This window comes from Nicotiana tabacum, chromosome 6, assembly GCF_000715075.1.
Source record: "Nicotiana tabacum cultivar K326 chromosome 6, ASM71507v2, whole genome shotgun sequence".
NCBI lineage: Eukaryota > Viridiplantae > Streptophyta > Magnoliopsida > Solanales > Solanaceae > Nicotiana > Nicotiana tabacum.
Window position 1 is genome coordinate 34,994,113 of NC_134085.1, and position 24,821 is coordinate 35,018,933.

Here is a 24,821-nt window from a genome sequence, read left to right on the forward strand (position 1 = left end):
CTTAACCACATTACAAACTACTCTAAATTTCCATGTGGCGGGCAATAAAATAGGTTAGGAATAAATGTAATTTATTATCTTTTTAAAAAACTTTATCTTTGAATTTAAACTTAATGCTATTACCCAATCTAAATGACATTGTCCTAAGACTGCCAAGTTACTTATTTTTAGATTGCCGCTTAGCTTAACCATATTTCGGAAAACAATGGGCTATCCCTTGATAGCCTGGTCGGCCCAGACCAGTTGACAGGTATAGGCAGGAATGAGACACAGGAACGGTCAGGAATTGGGGAAACGACTGGATGGAACAAAAGAACAAACGTTTGTTCCTTGATCATATAGAATACCACAACTAATGAGAGAAAAATCAGACACGAACCAGTTCCATTTACGTATACACACTTCTAAAAGTAGGTCTCAGATGAGACTCATAAACACATCCTGGTTTCTGGATATACTTGGTGGATTACCATCCAAATTACTGAATGCATCTGCAGCATGAAATCCAAAATCCACCAGTGGGTTGCTATCGCCTGTAGAAGACTTCAGCGGCTCTTCATCATCCATAAAAGTGGATATACTTCCCTCACAAGTGACAGCATTATCAGCGTTTTCATCAAGAGAAGGAGCTTCAACATAAACATTAGCCATGTCAGCTAAAAGAACTTCTAGTGAAAACTTGGTATCACCATCTTCATTGGCTGCAAACTTCACATCTAAGATAGGGATGTCAAAATCCAGAGCAGAAGGCCTTGAATATTCACAAACATTTTGCATAGCGACCATGTGGTAACCTTTTGAAGCATCATGTTCTTCAGATTCAGCAGCATTTTCTAGATTACAAGAATTCATCTGTGGCTCACTGGTAGAATCTCTTACTTTAGTCTCTGCAACCTCATCGTCTTGATCTGAAGGACAAGCAGTGGGATCCTGCGATCTGCAGACACTTTCTTGTGCATAAAGATGATCTTTTGAACCAATTATTCCAGAAGTTTCTTTAAGGTGCACATTTTCATGGAGAAATTTCTCCTGCTCTGCATATGGCTCAGAAGCAACAGTTGAACTTGCATTACGCATGCTCTTGCTTTTATTAAGATCAAGGAAGCCTCCAGGGTCCTGACTTCCAGTGCTTGGAGAAGCTATTTCAATATTTCCATTTTCTTCACTTGCAAGTTCAGGAGCTGCTGCAGAAGAAGCTATGATGAAATTTGCATTCTCAAATTCGTACTCCTCCTCGGTGAAGTCAGGAGCTGCAACTGCTAGAATTTGAGTATACTTTGAAGGTCTGTCATTGTCATTTCCCTCCAAGGTACAGTCATGAGCGATAACTGAATCACTGTGAGCAGATTGTGAAAACTCATTCTTCTCATTTACTACCTCACTAGCAGATCCAGAAGCAATAACTTCCGAAGTCCCATTATCTGGTAGAAGAACATGGGATGTGGACAGAAATCCAGAAAGTGCTGCAGCTAAAGCATCATCAATAGACAAAACTTGCTTCTGCATCTCTTGAGAAGAAACCTTTGCTGATTCAACACTATCATTTTCTTCTTCATCCTCTCCGCATGAAAACTCAGGGGCAACAATCACAAGATTTGGAAGAATATGCGAAGGATTTGAAGAAACAGGCAGGTCATCAGAAGGGTCGGACAACTTATCGCAAGGGAGATCCTTCTTCTCCAGTTCTGATGCCCCACAAGGCCGATATTCACTTCCACCATTATACGAAGAGCTAGAATTGGAATCACTGCAGGTAAATGAAGGGGCTGTTATTCTTGTGCAGGACGTGACTTCAGAATAACGGGAGTTTTTTGCTAGAGCTTCTACTTGCTGCTCCAGCCGTTGAAGTCTCATTTCCATGCTGTTCATTGGACTAACCATGTTTTCTTCAAATTTCAAGCAAATATTTTCAATTCTGCTCACTCGCTCAAGAAGTTGTTCAATGGCTCTTTCAACACGAGCTTGTGATGCATCATTCTTCATGGTGGAGATATTGTGGTTCTCTCTGCTTAAGTTCTGGTGTGTCAGAGGCTGTGAATTAGGTTGTTCGTCTATAGGCTTGTCCGTGACGTCCAACTGCACTATATGATCAGCACTCATCTTCTTTTTCTGGTCATTTTCTTTCCTGGCATCAGCAAAATCAGATATCCTTGCTGCAATTCTCACTTCATTTTCCTTTCTTTGACTATCAATAACATCTTTGTCCTGCTTATGGCTTGTACCTGATTTAGATAGTTGCAGAAGGGTAGGAACAAGCATGGCCATGAAAGAACTAGCTTGGTTTTCCATAAGAACTGCTGGGGTGTCAACCTCATTAGAGTCAATAGGGTCACCGCATATGTAAATTTCGTCAATGCATACAGAACCTTTATTCTGAAGAGATAAAAAGCGAATTGTCAGTGACATGCAGGGATCTGCATCACTAATTTGTGCTGTGGCCTCGTACAAATCCTGCAACATAAGATCTGCAGTCAGAGAAAATATTACAATCTTGTAATTCAAATTGGCTGTTTTCTCCATAATAAAGCAGTTGAATAAAAGAAACGAGACTCCGTAAATTTTTGCTATTAATATTCCAAGAAACGCTATAGGACAGAATCATCTATGTCAGGTGCCTAAAAATTCAATAGAGTTGATGTTATTACACTCAATATCTCCAAAAGAATTCATTTTCCTCTAGTTCTCTTTAACCCTTCAAACCATTTTCTTTATTTTTGTTTATACTAAACAGCAAGTCTGCATAAGTCATCCAATAGTGGTACCTCAATACTTCTCCGTTCATTCCCTGTTGTGTGCTTTTGCATGCTGCTTACCACGTTCCCAATGAAAGGAGAATCAGGGACCTTAACGTCGACCCAGTCATCGTCGTTGGTGCAAAGTTTGGCTTCAGTTAGGACTCTACCTTCTGTAGGTTTTCCTACAAAATCCTTCAAATATTGCTGGGCAACTATGTCAATCCCACTAGCTTGGAGAAATTCTCCATCTCTTTCAGCTATGTTACAGCGGACGGTACATAGATACTCATCGTCGCTCTGCAGAGTAGGTGCATAGTATATCTCATAAACACGAGCAGTACTCCGAACATAGACCTGCCTTATTTCATGCTTTTGCATAAAGCATACTGCAGACACAGAAATCGATAGCATCAGAATATAACAGCCAAGAAAAAAGTTTACTTAATTCTTTGGGCTGCCACCTCTCTCTAAAGACTATGCAAACTAGTACAGGCATAAACTTCAATCATTCCGGTTAAGGAGAGAGGAGAAGACCAAAAAAGAACTCCATTTCCCCAAGTAAACCTCAAAGACATATCAAACTCTGAATACCCATAAGCAAAAATCTTGGATAGCTAGTGCATCACATTAAAATCAGCATCCTTGTTATATAGGTTAAATTAGAATCCAAAACACTTAAATGAAATCACAACAAACACCATATATTCCAAAAATACGAAACGAGTGAACTCATAGCGCTATAGCTACTTAGCCTATGATACATTAAGTGAGCCGACAATCTCTGGGAATGGGCTCAAAACCCAATCAAGATGACTACAAGGGCTGTGTTAGGAAACCTAGAAACTTTCCTAACCTTGATATGTTAATTTCCAAACACAATAAAATATAGCAACACACATCAACTGTTAATTATTTCCACCAACAAATTAAACAAGGTTTACAAATAGACAAACAACAACCGAGAACAATAATTCACCCAACAACAAGGTATTTCGAGGAACCTTATCTTCCAGATTTAGAGGGTGTTTGGCTAAGCTTATAAGCTGGTCAAACTGTCTTATAAGCACTTTTTGGCTTATCTACGCGTTTGGTAAAATTAAAAGTGCTTATAAGTTAAGTGCTTATAAGCCAAAAGTCATAAGTTGGTCTCCCCCAACTTATCAAATTTCAGCTTATAAGCACTTTAGGTTTGACCAAAATATTTACTATTCTATTCCTAAAATACTTCTTTTTAAAACAAAACTCTTTGTACACTTAGTTCTTCAGCTGCTTATTATTAATTTCAGCACGTTTATCCAAACACGTAACTGCTTATTTTTTAAATCAACTTTTTAAGTGCTTTTTCAGCACCTAATGCTTATCAGCTACTCCACATTAGCTAAGCCAAACGGGCTCTTAATCACACAAAACCCTACAGAATAAACTGCCTCCCTTCCCCTCTTTCTAATAAAAATAATACAAAATAACCATCTTAACTTCTAGGTAACTGCTAGAAATACATACACATAGTATTAAATAAATAAAAGAATTACATTTAAGCCTTATTGTCACCCTTCTTGCTGCGGTTACAGACCTTAGTAAGGTAGATCTAACAATATCCGCCCCAACGAGTTTCACCTTGTCCTCGAGGTGAAAATGAGGAAACTAAGCATCAACAACTTCATAGGATTCCCAAGTGTTCTAAATGTCAGCTAAGTCCTTCCACTTAATCAAAACCTCCTGGGAGCCATTCAAGAGTGTCCGACAATCTACCACACTTTCAAGTTGCACTTGCATTTCAAGTTCTTCAGATAAGAAAGGAAGGAGTTGCTGAAGAGCAGAATCCCTCACAGCACGCTTTAGCCAAGAAACGTGAAATACAAGATGCACCCGTGAATGAGGGGGTAAATCAAGGCGATAAGCAACTTCACCAATTTTACTCGAGACAATATATGGCCCACGGTAACGAGGGCTTAACTTCTCATTAACATTTTTAGCAAGTGAGCGAAGCTTGAAATGTTGCAAGTGAAGATAAACCAAATCACCAGGTTGAAACACAACATCACGACGCTTAGCATCAGCATAAAGTTTCATTTGAACTTAAGCATGGGTTAGATTACCTTTGAGTTCGAACACAAAGTCCTTGGCTAAGAAAAAGCGATGGGACGTCCTTCTTGCATTAGGACAGCTCCAACGCCTAATCCTGAGGCATCTGTCTCAACCACAAACACTTTGTTGAAATTCGAAAGTGTCAAAACCAGCAAAGTGACCATAGCCTCCTTAAGACAATCAAAGCTAACTGAGCTTCTTCATTCCAACGAAAAGAATCTTTCTTGAGCAATTGTGTAAGTGGCCTGGCTTTTTTCCCGTAGTCACGAACAAACTTCTTGTCGTAACCCGTGAGCCCCAAAAATCCCCCCAAACATTTTGTTAGCGGAAACGTAAAAGAAAGAACACAAGATTTAACGTGGTTCGGATCAAAATAATCCTACGTCCACCAGAGAACAATTGCCCTTTTAATATTAACAAAGGAAGAGGAGATTTCCCAATTACACTTAAGAGAATTTCTCTCTTAACTCTCTACTCACTACAATGTATTGTATTATTTTGGGATTATTTCTACAAGTGAAGGAGTGCATCTATTTATAGAGGTAAAGACCTTCTCTTGATGTCATTGGTGACATCAAACTACTTCCTCTTGATGTCATGGGTGACATCAAAGGAGGAAGCTTCCTCCTAGCATCCACACCAACTCTTTCCACCAACTCTTCCAATTGGCATGCCATTGTTGACTAAACATAAACCAACATTTTCAGCATGCCATTGTTAACTAAACATAAACTAACATTTTCAATCTCCACCTTGGTTTGCGTTTCGAGCGTGTGAACAACTCTGGCCAAAACTTCTAAGCTTACTGGGCAACCCCGTTGTAAGAAACAAGAAGAATCAAACCATTGTTGAACATACCACCTCCACCTAGCAACTGTTCTCTTCGGAGTTGCATCAGTTGATGCGCACCCCCGCCAAGTCCTTGCAGTGTGCAAACTTAGCGAGCGGGACTATCTTGGTCAACATGTCTGCAGCATTATCGTCTGTGATAACCTTCACGACCTTGATAGTTCCCTCATCAATAACATCTCGAATAAAATGAAATCTGACATCAATGTGTTTAGTGCGCTCATGAAATCTCTGATTTTTCATTAGATGAATAGCACTCTGACTATCACATCTAAGAGTTGATTCCAGCTGAACCAAACTCAATTCCGCTACTAAACTTTTCAACCAGATAGCTTCCTTTACCGCCTCCGCTGCTGCCATGTATTCTGCTTTTGTCGTAGACAAAGCGACAATCGACTGCAAAGTCGACTTCCAACTGACGGCACTGCCAACGAGGGTAAAGATGTATCCAGTTGTGGACCTTCTTCTGTCAAGATCTCCTGCATAGTCAGAATCCACATAACCGAGAATTGAAATACCTGTACCACTTTTTCGAAAGGTAAGACCAACACCAGAAGCTCCTTTGAGATATCTCAATATCCACTTGACAGCTTCCCAATGCCTCTTTCCTGGGTTGGACATGTATCTACTTACCACACTTACAGATTGAGCAATATCTGGACGTGTGCATACCATAGCATACATAATACTACCAACTGCACTGGCATAAGGAATCTTTGACATATGCTCCACCTCATCCTCGGACTGAGGCATTTGTGACTCTGAAAGTTTAAAATGAGGAGCTAATGGTGTACTTACAGGCTTGCACGTTTGCATATTGAATCTCTCGAGAACCCTTTCAATATACCTCTTCTGAGAAAGATGTACAACATCGTCTTCTCTTGAAATCTCCATACCAAGGATTTTCTTTGCAACTCCTAAATCCTTCATGTCAAATTCCTTACTCAATAGTTTCTTCAAAGCATTTATCTCTGTAATGTTGTTAGCAGCAATAAGCATATCATCAACATACAACAGTAAATAAATCATTGAGTTACCAGACATCTTCTTGTGATACACACAACTATCAAATGCACTCCTTGAGAATTCATGTGTAGTCATGAATGCATCAAACCTCTTGTACCACTGTCTAGGGGATTGCTTCAAACCATACAAAGACTTCTTTAGTTGGCATACGTGATCTTCTTTTCCCTCAGCTAGGAAACCTTCAGGTTGATCCATATAGATTGTCTCTTCTAGATCACCGTGTAAGAAAGCAGTTTTGACATCAAGCTGTTGAAGCTCCAAGTCAAATTGTGCAACCAATGCTAGTAGCACGCGAATTGAGCTATGCTTCACGACCGGAGAGAAAATCTCATTGTAGTCAATTCCCTCCTTTTGGCTGAAACCTTTTGCAACCAATCTCGCCTTGAACCTAGCATCTTCCACTTCAGGAATTCCCTCTTTCTTTCGGTAGACCCACTTGCATCCAACTATCCTCTTCCCATTTTGTCTTTTCACTAAGACCCATGTCTGATTCTTGTGAAGAGACTCCATCTCTTCAGTCATGGCTAACCGCCATTGTGCGGCATCCTTGCAAGAAGTTGATTCAATATACGAGGAGGGCTCCAGATCTTTAATCTCTTCTTGTGCAACTACGAACGCATATGCAATCAAGTTTGCTTGATTTATAAGGCGTTCCGGTTCTCGTGTCTGCCTCTTCTCCCTCCCCTTCGCAATTGTGTATGGTTCATTGACAGCAAGTTCTTCAACGCCTACATCTTCTGACTCATCTTTAACCTGAGTCTCTTGATCCTTTTCCTTGGCAAGCTCCACCGGAAGCTCCACCTGCTCGTTGTTCTTGTTTCCTGAAAACTCCACGGAAACTTTACGGGGATCAAGTATAGAGGATTCATCGAAGGTGACATCTCTACCAACTATAAATTTGAGTAAGACAAACACCAAAGTTTGTACCCTTTTACTCCATCCACATACCCTACGAATATGGCCTTCTTAGCCCTTGGTTCAAGCTTTCCTTCATTAACGTGATAATAAGCTGGACACCCAAATACTCGTAAGTATGAATAGTTAGAGGGTTCACCTGACCATACCTCATTCGGAGTCTTAAAGTCAATTGCCGATGCTGGAGATCGATTGACAATATGAGCAGCAGTGTGAACTGCTTCAGCCCAAAATACTTTGGACATTTTGGCTTGTAGGAGCATACAACGAGCCTTTTCAAGAAGAGTTCTGTTCATTCTCTCGGCAACTCCATTCTGCTGTGGGGTATGCCTGACAGTCCTATGTCTTGAGATCTCGTGAACCTTGCAGAATTCATTAAACTCTTCATTGCAAAACTCCAAGCCATTGTCTGTGCGAAGATACTTGATTTTCCGCTCATTTGATTTTCAACCAAAATCTTCCACTCTTTAAATGCTTCAAAAGCATCACTTTTTGCCTTCAAAAAATACACCCAAACCTTTCGTGAGAAATCATCAATAAAAATGAGAAGATACCTCTTTCCGCCCTTCGATGGAAGTTTAGAAGGACCCCATAAATCTGAATGGATGTAGTCTAGCACTCCTCTTGTCTTGTGTTTGCCAGTGCTGAAGCTGACCTTCTTCTGCTTCCCTAGAACGCAGTGCTCACAGAAGTCAAGCGTGCTGATCTTCTCACCTTCCAAAAGTTTACGATTGCTCAACATCTCCAGTCCACGTGCGCTCATATGACCCAGTCTCATGTGCCATAGTCTTGCCTTGTCATCATTAGATAACTGCACTGTAGATGCATTTGCAGAGCCAACAATGGTGCTTCCGGCCAATGTGTAAAGGCCGTTCTCCAGCTTGCCTTTCAGCATGACTAAAGAACCTTTAGTCACCTTCATAGTTCCTGCTTCGCACATGTACCTGTAGCCTTGTTCATCTAGAGTACCCAAGGAGATCAAATTCTTCTTCAGATCAGGAACATGACGGACTTGTGTAATAGTCCTCACGATTCCATCATGGCAGCGAACCCGAACTGAGCCAATGCCAACTATTGCACAAGTTGCATTATTGCCCATTACTACGGTTCCTCCACTTTTCTCGTAGTTGCTAAACCAGTCTTTTCGGAACGTCATATGCAGAGTACAAGCAGAGTCTAACACCCATTTGTTTTCATAACTACTATTATTATTACACGATGTTGTTAGTACATAATCATTATCAAAATTATGTACCTGTTCAACTGTAGATGCACTCGCCTTTTCCTTGGACTTTGACATTGGGCAATCTCGTTCAAAGTGCCCCTTCTTGCCACAACCCCAACACTCTGTATTCTTCTTGTTCACACGAGACTTTGATCTGTGCTTTGATTTGGTCTTTCCCTGTTGGCTAGTCCGGCCTCTTACAAAGAGGCCACTTGCCTGGTCATCTCTATCTCCTTCAATGTGCATCCGCACATCACTAGAGTTAAGTGTCTGCCGCACTTGCTCAAGCTTGATAGGCTCCTTGCTATACATCATTGAATTCTCAATATCACTATATCCTGAAGTCAATGAAAATAGCAAAGCACATGCAAGCGTCTCCTCCTCCCTTTTAATTCCTGCAATCTGTAAGTCCATGACAAGTTTATTAAACGCATCTAAATGATCTTGTAACGAAGTACCTGACCCCATCTTAAATGTGTGAAGACGCCGTTGTAACAACATTCTTGTTGTCACTGATCGGTCTTGGTATAGCCCTTCTAGCTTTTCCCACAACTGTTTGGCCGTCTCTTCGGTACCCGTACTCACTTCACAAAGCACGTTAGGTGCAAGGGATAGTTGGATTGCACTCAATGCATCCCCTTCAATCTTCTCCTTGTCGGGAGCTGATATATCCGTAGGATACTTTCCGTCAATAGCATGGATTGAACCTTCCCTCCGCAGTAACGCCATCATCTGGATCTTCCAGATATTGAAGTTATTGCGTCCATTGAATCTATCAATTTCAAACTTCATGGAACTCATATTTGTTTGTTCTTTCTCCTTGGATCGTTAAAGAATCTTGTCGCTCTGATACCAATTGTTAGCGGAAACGTAAAAGAAAGAACACAAGATTTAACGTGGTTCGGATCAAAATAATCCTACGTCCACCAGAGAACAATTGCCATTTTAATATTAACAAAGGAAGAGGAGATTTCCCAATTACACTTAAGAGAATTTCTCTCTTAACTCTCTACTCACTACAATGTATTGTATTATTTTGGGATTATTTCTACAAGTGAAGGAGTGCATTTATTTATAGAGGTAAAGACCTTCTCTTGATGTCATTGGTGACATCAAATTACTTCCTCTTGATGTCATGGGTGACATCAAAGGAGGAAGCTTCCTCCTAGCATCCACACCAACTCTTTCCACCAACTCTTCCAATTGGCATGTCATTGTTGACTAAACATAAACCAACATTTTCAGCATGTCATTGTTAACTAAACATAAACCAACATTTTCACATTTAATGTCTTTGAGAATTGGCCAATTAACCACGCTTGTTATTTTGGTTGGATCCACTCAAACTCCACTTGCGGAGATAATATGTCCCAATTACTCCGGTTGTTGTTGTCTAAAATGATTTTTCTTTTAGATTGACAACTATGAGAAATAATACACCGAAAAATTATATTATTGATGTGTTTAAACTATAATACATATTGTTGTTGGTGGTAAGGATCCATTGTCTCTGTTCGCCTTTTGAGCTGAGTATCTCCCGGAAACAGCCTCTCTACTCCGACCTCTCTACTCCTTCGGAGTAGGGATAATGTATGCATTACACTCTACCCTCCCCAGAGCCTACTTGGTGGGATTTTACTGGGTTATTGTTGTTGTTTTATTACACAATACATACATTACACATATTCCATGTGGGACTATGACTATTTACATGAACTAACTCTAACATTCCCTCTCAAGCTGGTGCGTATAAATTAAATGTACCGAGCGTGTTACATAACTAATACGAGGACCACTGAGGAATTTGATGAAAACATCTGCAAGTTGATCATTTGACTTCAAAAATCTTGTAAAATTAATCCTGAGAGAATCTTCTCTATGATAAAGTGACAATCAATCTCAATGTGTTTAGTCCTCTCATGGAACACTGGATTTGATGCAATATGAAGAGCAGCTTGATTATCACACATAAGTTTCATCTAACTAATTTCTCCAAATTTTAACTCTTTGAGCAACTGTTTGATCCAAACTAGCTCACATGTTGTCATAGCCTAAGTTGCGCGGACTTTTTGATTTTGGTGCCGTCCCCGTCTGGATACGAGATGGGGACGGGAGCGGGATATGTCCCGAAGTCGGTCAACTGACTACGGACACTTTGATCAGAGTCCATCGACAAATTTGGGAGAAAAATTGAGATTTTGACTTCTCAAAATCTAAAATAAAACATATTTAAGAGAATGAAAGAATAATGTCCATCTAGGAGAATGAAAGATTGAATTCTACAATATTCATATAAGTTTTTCACAGAATATCTCTCAAAATTTATAATATTTTTATAGCTCTATTTTTTATTAACCGAATCTCTGCACCAGTATCCATATCCGGATCTGCACCCCCGAATCTTAAAGTTTAGATTTTGCCGAATCCGATACTCTAATCCGTCCTTGTATCGGATATCTACACCCGAGTCCGAGCAACTTAGGTCATAGCCATGGCTCGATATTCTGCTTCTATGGTAGATTGAGCAACTACACTCTGTTTCTTACTTTTCCAAGAGACCAAATTACGTCCTACTAAAACACAAAATCCAGATGTGAAGCGTCTATTAGAAGGTGACCCCGCCAAATCAACATTTGTGTATCCAACAATATGCTCATGGCCCCGATATGCTGAACTTCTCGTTGTCCACCAACTCTCTGATTGCCACTGATCTCTGCCATCACATCTACGTGTTTAATTGGATCTTCCTCCATCGATTTTCCTTTCATAATGTCGAAGGATTTTAGCATCATGTTCGCCTTTTTTCTGCATCCAGTCACAAAACTGCCCCAAGCAGTCCCGTACTGAGCCAATCTCCTCTTGTACTTCCTCCATTATCTTCTCCAACCCTTTAATCCTCCCCTCCATTCTGGTTGAGACCACGAAGACTCTAATATCAAATCTGTTAGGATTCTAGAAACTCTGGTAACCCAGATCTGTTAATTTCAAACACAACACAATATACCAACACACGTCAACTGTTATTTATTTCCACCAACAAATTAAACAAGGTTTACAAATAGACAAACAACACTGAGAACAATAATTCAGCCGATAAGCCAAAAGAGAGATTTTCCGACAAGAAAAAAGTTGGTTGAGACACGGGATGATAGGGCGGGCGGCCGACTTTCGGTACTTTCTGCCAACTCGATTTCAATACTAAGTACGCTCTTCATCGCATACCAAAGTATTTCGAGGAACCTTATCCTCCAAATTCAACCACGAAAACCCCTACAGAATAAATTGTGATGTACTTTCAAGGTTTTGCACCTCTCGAGCACCAAGAACAGAGAAAAACAACAGCACCCCGCTAAAGTTTTTCACAAAATTAGCGAAAGCGTTCTTCAAACTCACGTTAGAAGAATATAAAATGAAAAGAAACCTCACCCACGCGTTCTTCAATCCCGCAAGATTGCAAGAAGCGTTGAATAAAGAAAGAACAATGAAATAAAAAGTTAATCATGTTTTTGAAGCAAGAGCTTAGAAAAACTAATCACTCCCCTTTATTTTCAGCATATTGAACCCTTTAAATAAGCCTTACAATGAGTAAAATTAATAAAGGTAAAGGAAAAGGAATCCTAATTAAACTAGAATAAGCATAAGGCTAAGAAAACCTATCCTAACTAAAATAGAAAAAATAATTCTAGAAGGAATGAACAACCAATTAACAATCCTAGTTTGACTAGAATTATAAATATAATCCTACTAAAACAACAATAAACAACAAACTAAGTGAAATCCCACACATAGGGTCTGGGGAGGGTAATATATACGCAGACCTTGCCCCTACCTTATGAAGAAAGAGAGGTTGTTTCCAATAGACCCTTGGCTCAAGAACAATGAAAATGGCACAATAAACAAGCAACAATAATGGCAAGAAAATAAAATAATGGAAACAAATAGCACATGTAATAACAAAATCTACGAATATGAAGTTATAAAAGAAGTGGGAAAACTACCGGCAATAATGCCACATCGTCTAACAACAAGAAATTTGAAATAGGAGAATACAAGACTAGTACTAATACAACCAGTACGACTAGAAGAGACTCTCGATTACCTGTCAACCCACAACCTAATTCTCGACCTCCATACCTTTTTATCGAGGGCCATGACCTCGGTAAGCTGAAGTAGTGTCATGTCCTGCCTAATCACCTATCCCCAGTACTTCCTAGACCTCCATCAACCTCTCCTCTGACCCGTCATGGTCAACCTCTCACATCTCCTCATTGGGGCATCGATGTCTCTCCTCTTCACATGCCCCAACCATCTCGCCTCGATTCCCGCAACTTGTCTTCTACGGGAGTCACACTCACATTGTCCCTAATAACTTCATTCCTAATCCGATCTTTCCTGGTATAGCCAAACATTCATCTCAACATACTCATCTCTACTATCATCTTCTAGACATGAGATCTCTTGACTAGCCAATACTCCGCTCTACAACAACAACAACAACAACAACAACCCAGTGTAATCCCACAAGTGGGGTCTGGGGAGGGTAATATGTACGCAGACCTTACCTCTACCCCGAGGGGCAGAGAGGCTGTTTCCAGGAGACCCTCGGCTCAAAGAGGCAACAAGAGACACTATATTAGTACTATCAATAGACTCATAATAAAACAACATAAAGTACCATAAAATCCATAACATAACATAAATACCATAAAAACAAAGTAACAACAATATAAGAGATATAGGAAATACGAGAAAGATGTAAGGTATTAATACACAGGAGATAAAGCCCATCATCAGTAGTTGATCAATAGCATCCTAAGACTACTTCCTAACTGGCTAGTCTCACTCTAGTGCGCTGTAACAAAGACATCACAATTTCCCTAACCTACCACCTTAATGCTCGATCTCCACAATTCCCTGTTTAGGGCCGTGTCCTCAGTAACCCTAAGTCGCGTCATATCCTGCCTGATCACCTCTCCCCAATACTTCTTAGGTCTCCCCCTACCTCTCCTCGTACCCACCACTGCCAGTCGTTCACACCTTCTCACCGGTGCATCAGTGTTCCTCCTCTGAATGTGCCCGAACCATCTGAGTCTTGCTTCCCGCATCTTGTCCTCCATGGGGGCCACACCCACCTTCTCTCGAATATCTTCATTTCTAATCTTATCCTTCCTTGTATGCCCGCACATCCACCTCAACATCCTCATCTCTGCAACTTTCATCCTCTGGATGTGTGAGATCTTCACCGGCCAACACTCGGTCCCATACAACATAGCAGGCCTAACCACTGCCCTATAAAATTTACCTTTCAGTAACAGTGGCACTTTCTTGTCACACAGGACTCCCGTCGCTAACCTCCATTTCATCCACCCCACCCCTATACGGTGTGTGACATCCTCGTCGATCTCCCCGGACCCCTGAATAAACGACCCCAGGTACTTGAAACTACCCCTCTTAGGGATGACTTGAGAATCAAGCCTCACTTCCACTCCCGCTTCCGTCGGCTCTGCCCCAAATTTGCACTCAAGGTATTCCGTCTTCGTCCTGCTCAACCTGAAACCTTTGGACTCAAGGGTGTGTCTCCAAACCTCTAACCTCTCGCTGACGCCGCGTCGTGTCTCGTCGATTAGAACTATGTCATCAGCAAATAGCATGCACCATGGCACCTCCCCCTGAATATGATGTGTTATAGCATCCATCACCAGGGCAAATAGGAAAGGGCTGAACGCAGACCCTTGATGCAATCCTGTAATAATCGGAAAATAATCTGAATCGCCTCCTGCTGTCCTAACCCGAGTCTTAGCTCCATCATACATGTCCTTAATCGCCCTAATGTAGGCAATCGGGACCCCTTTAGCCTCTAAGCATCTCCATAAGACCTCCCTAGGAACCTTGTCGTACGCTTTCTCTAGATCGATAAACACCATGTGGAGATCCTTCTTCTTATCCCTGTATTGTTCCATCGTCCTCCTAATAAGGTGGATAGCTTCTGTGGTAGATCGCCCCGGCATGAACCCGAACTGGTTGTCTGAAATAGACACCGTCCTTCGCACTCTCATTTCTACCACTCTCTCCCAGACTTTCATGGTATGACTTAGTAATTTAATACCCCTATAGTTGTTACAGATCTGGATATCGCCTTTGTTCTTATACAACGGGACCATAGTACTCCACCTCCACTCTTCGGGCATCCTATTAGTCTTGGATATCACATTAAGCAACTTAATAAGCCATTCCACGCCTGCTCTACCCACACACCTCCAAAGCTCAACCGGAATTTCATCTGGTCCGGTAGCTCTGCCCCTTCTCATCTTACGCATTGCCTCCATGACCTCATCGACCTCAATGTCCCGATAATCACTTAGTTCATGGGGGCTGTCGGCGTTCCTCAATTCACCTAGTACAATATCCTGATCCCCTTCCTCATTTAGAAGCTTATGAAAGTAGGTCTGCCATCTCCTCTTTATCTGGTCATCCCCCAACAAAACTTTGTCGTCCTCATCTTTTATGCACCTCACTTGGTCCAAATCCCGAGCCGTCCTCTCTCTCACCTTAGCGAGTCGGAGTAACTTCTTCTCCCCGCCTTTGTTCCCTAGTTCCTCATACAAACGAGCAAAAGCTGCCGTCTTTGCCTCCGTCACTGCCATCTTTGCCTCCTTCCTAGCTACCTTATATCTTGCAATGTTCGCTCTCTTCTCCTCCTCTCCAGTGCTCCCCACTAACCGCAGGTAAGCCACCTTCTTCGCTTCCACTTTACCTTGTACAACTGCATTCCACCACCAGTCTCCTTTGTGACCACAAGTGCGGCCTGAAGATACCCCTAACACCTCTCTTGCCGCCTTCCTTATATAGTCCGCCGTCGTCGACCACATAGTGTTTGCGTCCCCACTACTTCTCCAAGCTCCCATTGCCGACAACCTTCCTTCCAACTCCTGGGCTTTAACCTTAGTCAAGGCGCCCCACCTAATCCTCGGGCAGCCTCGTACTGACCTCTGTTTCCTTCTTATCATAATACTAACGTCCATCACCAAGAGCCTGGACGCAAGCCTCCATTTCATCCACCCCGCTCCAACACAATGTGTAACATCCTCATCAATCTCCTTGTTCCCCTAAATAACAGACCCAAGATATTTGAAACTATCTCTCTTGGGGATGACTTGTGTATCAAGCTTCACCTCCGCTTCTGTTTCCTGCGTCCCCACACTGAATTTGCACTCCATGTATTCAGTTTTTGTCCTACTCAACTTGAAACTTTTAGACTCCAAGGTCTGCCTCTACAGCTCCAGCCGATCATTAACCCCGTAGCGCGTCTCATCGATTAGCACTATGTCATCTGCAAATAAAAATGGGCTAAGAGCCGAACCCTGATGTAACCCCATCATCACAGGAAAATAATCCTACTAAAACAAGAATCAAATTACTAGGAAACAAGAAATATGAAATCCTAATTTTTATGGAAAAGAAATTCTAATCTTGAATGGATTCTTAAATTTCTTGGATTCTTAACCTTCTTGATTTTGCATCAAATTGCCTTCCTTCCCCTCTTTCTAATACAAAATAACCATCCTAACTTCTAGGTAACTCCTAGAAATACATACACATAGTATTAAATAAATAAAATAGTTACATTTAAGCCTTATTATCATCCTTCTTCCTGCAGTTATAAACCTTAGTAACAACAGGTCTAACAAGCAGTAAATATCAGTATTGATCATTAAGCAAAAATTCGATAAAAAGGATTATTGAGAAAATATAATTCAAGATGGAACCAATTAAGATGATCTTAAACTCTCTAGAGAACACGTCAAACGATAACAACAAAATCTATCGCAATAGATATTAAGTCCATAGCGAAGATAAACCATTAAACTGATCTTTGAAAATCAAAAACAAGATCAACAAAACTTATAGTCAGCTCCTCCTTAAGAATTTCCAATATACAACCCAAAATTTTGCACCCAAAGTAGATTGCTATGTGTAACCAATGTCTTCAAGATAGCATCTTCAGATTCACCTTTGAGACGACATTCATTCATATTTTCTCCAGTAGAGAATTAATAATAATAAGGGAGCATTGGAGCAACAGTAAAGTTGTCTCCATGTGACCTATAGGTCACGGGTTCGAGTCATAGAATTAACGGTCATTTCCCTGACACTGTGTGAACCGGTATACCCTTTTTTGAGAGGATTAATAATAAGGTACAATGATATTGCACCGATAAGCTTGAAGGCCTCTTTTAACATTCCAGATTAACAAAAGCATCCTTTTCATACACACATTTGTAACAAAGAAACAAAGGGTATCGACGGAACCAACTGATTTCATGACAACCTATGTCTAGACTCCAGACACGATATGCAGTAGCAACTTAATTATTAAAAATCTAATTAAGAGATATGCTTGTTCTTAAAGCAAGCCGGAAGATTTTAGCCATGCATAGCATCTTCAAATATTAGAGGGTTTTTTAAGTAGTAGGATTTTATGATCCTTCAATCAGCAAGTTACTATACAGTCCTACACTTTGGCAGCATCATGGCTTCTTTAAATCCGAAATGCTTTGAAAATCAAACATCCAATACAGTAGAGCCCAATGCCCCAACTAGTTTAGATTGAGGGCATACTTGATTTGATTGATTGATTTATTGAAGAATACTTAAAAAGCATAAATTCCCCTCTCTAAGTTGTTCTTGTTTACGCACAACCAGGAGAGCAACAGTGGTTCCGCACATAAGGTAAACCTAACCATTGGTGGAGGAGAGGTACTTTGCCACTAGAGCAAGCCTAACTCCTCGATGTAATTGTTTTCCTTCCCTAATTCTCTCTAACAGCTAAAGTTGAAGAGCTCTACCAAACCTTAGTATTACTAAGGAAAGAGTTTACACCAATTCCACTTTCATGAAAATTGCCACAAAATTTGCAATCTCTTTTTTCTCATAAATAAGAAAACAAACAATCACTCGATCGACTAGGTCTCTGGTTCGAATCGCTGATATGAATACTTGTACTTCATTCTAATAGTATGTCAAATTAGGAGATTTCTATCCCGACACTACCGTACAAGTAAGTCTCTAGCTCTAGAGAAACAGCGGACCTAAATTGCATAATTAGTAATTGCAACATATACAATTGATTTAATCAATAAACAGCACGATATGTTGATTTTTGATTTTTAGTCACTTACACTTGATTTCGCAGGGGGAAAAATCGGGTGAAGGTCCGTCGAGTATAAGAGGAGATATATGAGTTGATTCAGAGTAAATGGAGGATTCGAAGGTGATGCAAGTTTGGAGAGAGCCAAGAGAGATGGTCCAGTTGGTTGAGGAGCTCCACGACGTACTCGTGTGATCACCGCCCATGTCCTCAGTCGGAGTTGCCACCATTGCGGTGTGCGTCTTTTTGGCTTCTTCTTTTACCGAGCACCAATCTGATTTTTATACCCTGCTATCGCAGAAGAACGAAAATTTTATTTTGTGTCGCAATTTTTTTGTTTTACAATTTCGTGGACACAAATTTCTGTGTGGACTATAAGTGTAAGATTGAGGTACACAAATTTGTGAGACAAAAAAGAGTCTCGTACAATTAGTGTAAGTTGCATGAGACACAAAATAAAACTTTTGGTAGAAGAATGTCAGTGATCTTCAACTTAGCGTTTTGCGTACGGTTCCTTTTTTTTCTTTCTCATATTATAATATTTTTTTGCTGAAGTTTCGCTTCTATTTTCCCAATTTTTGTTTCTTTTTTGTCTTTAACAACCTCCATTTTCAACCAAGAGTTTGTGAGTTCGAATTACTCCAAGAGTAAGATGGGAAGTTCTTAGAAGGAAGAATGTCGAGGTGTATCGGAAATAGCCTCTCTAACCCAAAGTAGGGGTAAGGTGTGCATATACACTATCCTTCCGACCCCACTAATGAGATTACACTAGGTTGTTGTTTGTTTTTGCCTTTAACCTTAGTTAACCTTAGTGAAGGTCATCTTCAAACCCTGCCTCCATTTTTCTTCCAAAATTGAGTAAAATTGCTTCAACCATTACTCCATTTTTTACACCAAAAAAGAATATTTCATTTCATATTCTTCTCTCTCTTCAATATTATCTTCAATGTTTTAAAAGGCGTGAGCATAAGGCGAGGCGGTTTACATATACCTCAGCAAGGCGTAAGCCCCGAGGCGCGCAGCGTAAGCCCCGTAGGTATTTGATTTTTAATATTTTATAAAGTTATATAATTACAGTAATATTTATAAACATGTAAAATTGCATAAAAATTGAAGAAAACTATAAATATTTGAAATATATATATATATATATACAGAGAGAGAGAGATCCCAAATGATAAAGTTATTGGCAAGAGAAGCTTTGGCGATCACATTGGCAATTTTCAAGCGATTTTTCGTTTGAGCGCTGCCATGGTCGTTCCGGCCGACGCCCAACCATCTTTTCTGGCAGGTCAGCCTCTATTGATACCCAATTTTTTCTCCTATATACTTTTAATAAGCAAAATAACTTTAAAATGGCATATATATGCATATGTAAGCATATCCAAGTGTTTTATTATTTTTTTCATTATTTTTAAAAGGTTTTTAAATCAATTTATTTCCCTCTTTTATTCATAAAAATCCAATAATTATTTCCAAAATTATTATTTTGGTAATTCATTTGTTGGAATTTTATATTTATGCTAAAATATAGCTAAGGTAATTTTTTCATATTTTTACAAATTTATTTAGTATTTTTAAGCTAAGTTGCACGTAATTGCAATATTAGCCTCTTTTAAGATTTAATTGCGTTTATATTCATAAAATCAAGTCCTATATTTTTAAATTGTTAATCATATGTTATAAACCATTTTAGTGCTTTTAATTTGTTTTTAGAAATTAATTTACTATTTTTTATAAAATGAATAGGGAAAAAATGGCTATTTAAAATCTAGCCAGATTGGCTTTCAATTTCAACCTAAATTGTTCCCATCCCAATTGCAACTCAAACCCGACCCCTAACCCAATATAAGCGACCCAACCCGGATTCCCCTACCTACCCTCTTTAATCCAGGACATTGATCGTTTAGATCAACGGCCAATATTCGCCCTTACCATTTTTAACCTTAAATGACCCCTTATCCTACTTCATTTTTCACCAAACGCCGCCTCTGAATCCCCTCTTCTCTCAAGTCTTTCTGAAACCTCACATGAACCCTAAGCCGCCGCCATCTCATCCCACCCTAATCCGTCTTAACCCCTGCCTAATCCATGGCCTCTGATGGCCATTGGAGATGTGTATCAGCCTCCTATGGCTCCTGGGTGTTTGTTTCTGTGGTTTTATGGCCAGATCTCGAGGGAATATGGTCCAGGCCTTGCTCGACTTCAGTTCATGGCCTTTTTCCAGCCATCCATGACCTTTCTCCGGCCATTCATGGCCTTTCAAAGCAGATCCTTGACTTTCATGGTTAGATCGAAAGCTTTCAAGATCTTTCTCACCTTTTCTAGGTTTTCCGAAACCCTAATCTTTAAGACCTTTTAACTTTCTTTAGATTTGTACTTGCTATGAATGTCTTAAGTGTTTTCTCGAAAGTTCTTCAACTTTTCTTTCAAAACGACTCTTCATTAGGGTTTTCCTTTAAGTTTTTCAAAAGATCTCTTCTCCGATTTTAATGTTGTTTGTGATTTTGCTATGTTTTGCTCATGTTGTTCTTCTATCTGAGTCAGCATGTTGAAAACCCTAATTCCTTCTTGGTCTCATCCGAGTTTTGAACTATTTGTTTAAGTGTGTACTGGTTCGATTAAGTTCTTCGTTCTTGTTGACTTATTTGATTATAAGTTTTACCATCTTTTAAACTCGTTTATTGTGGAAAACCCTAGGTCTTTTGATCTGAAACTGCTTGTTTGAATGTATACTTGACTCGATTAAAAGTTCCTTGTTTTAGACTCTCTTTTCTTTATGTAACTTATCTGATTCTGAGTTTTACTATCTTTTTAACTCGACTATTGTAGAAACCCTAATTTCTCAAAAGGTTTCCTCACTTGTTACTGTGAGACCTTTACTTGTTTTTGACTCTCTTCTTCACTTTAGCTATACGTGTGAGCCTTGACTATCTAACTTTGTTCACTACTGAATCCTATGCTTATTTCTACTACTATTGTATGTTGTTTCTTTTGCCAATGTGTTTGGCCTCGCATGTCTGATGCTTCTGTTCACTTTATTTATATACTGAAGTGCAGAATCATGTTCCTTCCTTGATTGATCTTGGTCTTGTGACTGATTGCAAAAGCTTTTCTTTTATGACCCCTAATTTCACTCGCCTGTTTAAAATTAATTGATTCCTTTCCCTTTACTGTGATGTTTTACCTTGCTGAATCCTTTCCCAAAATAACCATATTTTGTATTTAAACTTGATTGTTTACTGCATGATTTTACTACCCCTTATATGGCAATAATCAATTTGTCCCCAAACTGATTTCTTTCCTTAATTAAACCTGCTAATGCCCGTTAAACAGTGATTCCCTAATTAAAGGGAATCACTTGTGTTAATTGATTCTGACTTGTGATTATTTCCATGTTTGTATTAAGACTTTACTTATTACCTCTCCTTTACTCATTTTCAAAACTACAACTACACACCCTCTTTTCTTTCAAAGACACGAATAATTTGAGTTCAAGAACACACACTTACACTCAAAACTTTCTCTCTTTTCTCTACTACTACTTGTGTTACTGCTTTGTCTAGCCGGCTGAAAGCCAAGGCTAGGCTGTGGAGATTTGCTTACTTTTCCTTTCTGCACTTTGCTTCTTTAATGGTATGTCTTAGTTAATTTTCAAGCATCAATAACAACATGTTTCTTTAATTGTTCCAACTTCTCTCACTCTTGTCTACTTTTGCTTATGTTTCTGCGATCAAGTTACATTACTAGCATGTAAAATATGTTCCCTGCCCCCTTTTAAATTAATGCTCTCCTATGTGTATGAAACCTAAACCCCACATCCCCTCTATGTGTTTGTATTCTCTGGCTGGTTTGTGGGCATGCCAGCATCATCTATTGCTGTGCATGACCAAACCTGACCCTTTTCGGGGGTCATATGCTTTATGCAATGTATTCCCAAACCCCTGACCCCTTTGTGTAACTGCTGATTCTGTGTAGTTTGAGTTTTATTACTACTGTTTTCAAATCACCCTTACCCCTCATTATTTCCCAGTCCAATTTTAAATAGATCTCTTTCAACTGTGTTCTGCACTTCCTCTATATTCTTAGAACTTAGGTTCTGCCCCTCTTGTGTGAGCCTTGCCTTGGAACCCTTGAGCTCCCTCTGAACTTGGACACATAAGGGCTGGCCCTTCCACACTGCATTCATCTCTGTCTGGTTATGCAACCTGGGTGTAAGCACTGCCCCGGGGTCCCTTGAGACCCTTAGGGAACTTTGACACACCTAGGTCTGAGAAAGGCTTTGAAACAAGTGGCATTTGAGGTGGTTTATTCCATAACTCAGAGAGGAAGTCAGAATCAGGCTTCCTATGGTTGTAACTTCTTATTTTACACTTTTCTGTTGTAATTCAGTATTTGGTCTGTGATAATTTGTAACAACTATTGGGGTTGGCTAGTGAAAAAGGGATGGGTAATTATGCATGTTTTATCTATTAGAAGGGTAGAGAACATGCCTATAGGATCTGTTCTGTTTTAATTCAAGTTCTGCATGCTTTACTTTCACGCAAATAGAGAACATGCCTATAAGATCTATTCTGTTTTAATTCAAGTTCTGCATGCTTTACTTTCACACAAATAGAGATCATGCCCATAGGATTAAAATCAGTATTTTAATAGAAATCATAACTATAGGAATTTCGCTTTAATTAAATAAATCCTGCTTACTTCACTGCATGATCAATTAGATACTATGTCTAAAAGATTAAAATTAGTATTTTTTATAGAAGTCATGCCTATAGGAATTTCACTATAAATTCTACCTGCTTCATTTCACATTCAACTAGATACCATGCCTATAGGACCAGAATCAGCCTTTAATATTTAGATACCATGCTTGTAGGATTAAAATCAACGATAATAGAGATCATGTCTATAGGATCTTAAACCAGTTTAGTTAAAAATCCGTTTAACTCGTACTGTTCTGAATCAGTTTAAACAACCTATTCCTTTTATTAATACGGTTTAGAAAGCATACCTATAGGATCCAAATCGCCTATTTAAATTAACCACTGCTCCACTGCCTCCTAATCAGTAATAGACATCATGCTCATAGGGCCTCACCAATACACACTTTGGCAAGCCCTACGTGATAATGATAAAACTAAATCCTCCTTTGTTTAATTAGCAACTGCTACAACCAGCAGGCATGCCTGATTCGGACTTCTTATCTGATTTATGTAATAAATTGGTCTGCTTCAACAATTAAAACTCTCTGCCTTAGTACCTTTAAATTCTGACCTTAAATGTGCTTAGTCATGCTATTTATGTGCTTTATTTGAGGAGGTATATATGAGCCTCTTAATTGTTTATATGTTTCCCCTAATATGCAGTCCTACGTGTTTTGTATGTCACCTTAGCCTTTTTACCTTTAAAACCCAAGAGTCAACCTAAAATCCTTCCCTCTTATAGAAATAGTAGTCCTAAATTCCTCTGGGATTGATAGGAATAAGACAGGTAATAACATGCAATAGGGGTCGAGACCAATCCGCGCTTTAATACCTTAATAGGGAGGGAAGGGTAGATATAGATATGATGACCGGTGCGCTAATACCACATGTATCCCATCTTCTGAGGAGTGTCATATCGGGTATCGCATGGATGTGATCCATATTATGAATAAACCTAGGACCCCATCCCTTTTATATTCTCAAGTATTTGTAGAATTGTAACTCCTTTTCAAAATTTGCCTTTTAACAATTGTTTTCAAGTGCTTATGTGTTCAAACTCAAATCCTCTACTATTTGAGCCTATACTTGTCTATGTGCTAATTGCACAAATTCACAAAACTATCTGGCCGAGAACCTCACTAGTGGATCCTAAGGGGTGCCTAACACCTTCCCCCTAGGATAATTTCAAGCTCTTACCCCATCTCTGGTTATCAAACAAACTTACAAATGAACCCTATAGGTGTCCTAATGCACCTTAAATCATTAGGTAACGACTTTTCAAATACAAACCCAGTTCCCAAAAGGAATGAGTTGTCCTATACCCAAAATGTCATGAACCCGATCTCCCGACGCGAAGAGGGAAAAAGGGGGCGCGACAGCCTCCTCCCTCCCTCCCCCATCGACTGCTACCACAAACAACCCTACCCAGCCATTAGATTATAGTAATATACTGAAACCTACTGTACAAAACAGTACCATGCACGCGAACCCTTAAAAAAACTTTTGTTAAGCGTATCTGATAGTAGGCTATATAGTTGATATTTACACCTTAATATGACCATACTTTGTTGTTGTTTTATAAATAAATTGCCAACAAAATGCTCTAAATAGTGTTCTTTTGTTTAGCAGGGAATATTATATGAGAGGAAGCAATATGGAGTGTTTTAGAGGCGATAATGTGAAGAAAAATGCCCACTCGAGAAGTACCCGAACACAAAGAAGCATAAATGGCCTGGGCAAGAAGGCCACCGCGACCGCGGTGGCACCGTGGTGAACCGAGGTAGATTAACATCGTAAGGCAGAAAGGTCAGCATTTACCGCGGTCGACCGCGGTGCACTGTTCACGCTGCTGGAAAGCTTGAGGACCAAAGTGTAAAATCGGGGAAACTTTTGTAAAACCCTTATACGCTTTATAAACTCGCCCAAGATTGGGCTAAGCTGATTTTAGACTACTTTTGGAGGCAAGAACAAGAGTGAGAAGATCAACCAAACATTAGAGTTTTTCTATCTCCTTTTAATTCTTGCAATTTTACATTATGAACAATTTAGTAGTTTTCTCTTATTTTGTTATGAGTAGCTAAATACTTATCTAGGGTTGATGGAACCAATTGTTGGTTGAAGTTTTGACT

The 24,821-nt window shown here is 39.7% G+C and overlaps 1 protein-coding gene across 1 annotated transcript; it reads right to left on the reverse strand.

Moving 5' to 3' along the window:
• Positions 1–303: 303 nt before the first annotated feature.
• Positions 304–18,493, reverse strand: LOC107798507 (uncharacterized). Its single transcript, XM_075254676.1, has 3 exons — positions 18,018–18,493; positions 2,763–3,121; positions 304–2,451 (listed from the first exon to the last, which is right to left on the reverse strand). Exons 1-3 carry the CDS (start codon positions 18,214–18,216, stop codon positions 418–420), a joined length of 2,592 nt encoding a protein of 863 aa, XP_075110777.1. The 5' UTR covers positions 18,217–18,493; the 3' UTR covers positions 304–417.
• Positions 18,494–24,821: the final 6,328 nt, after the last annotated feature.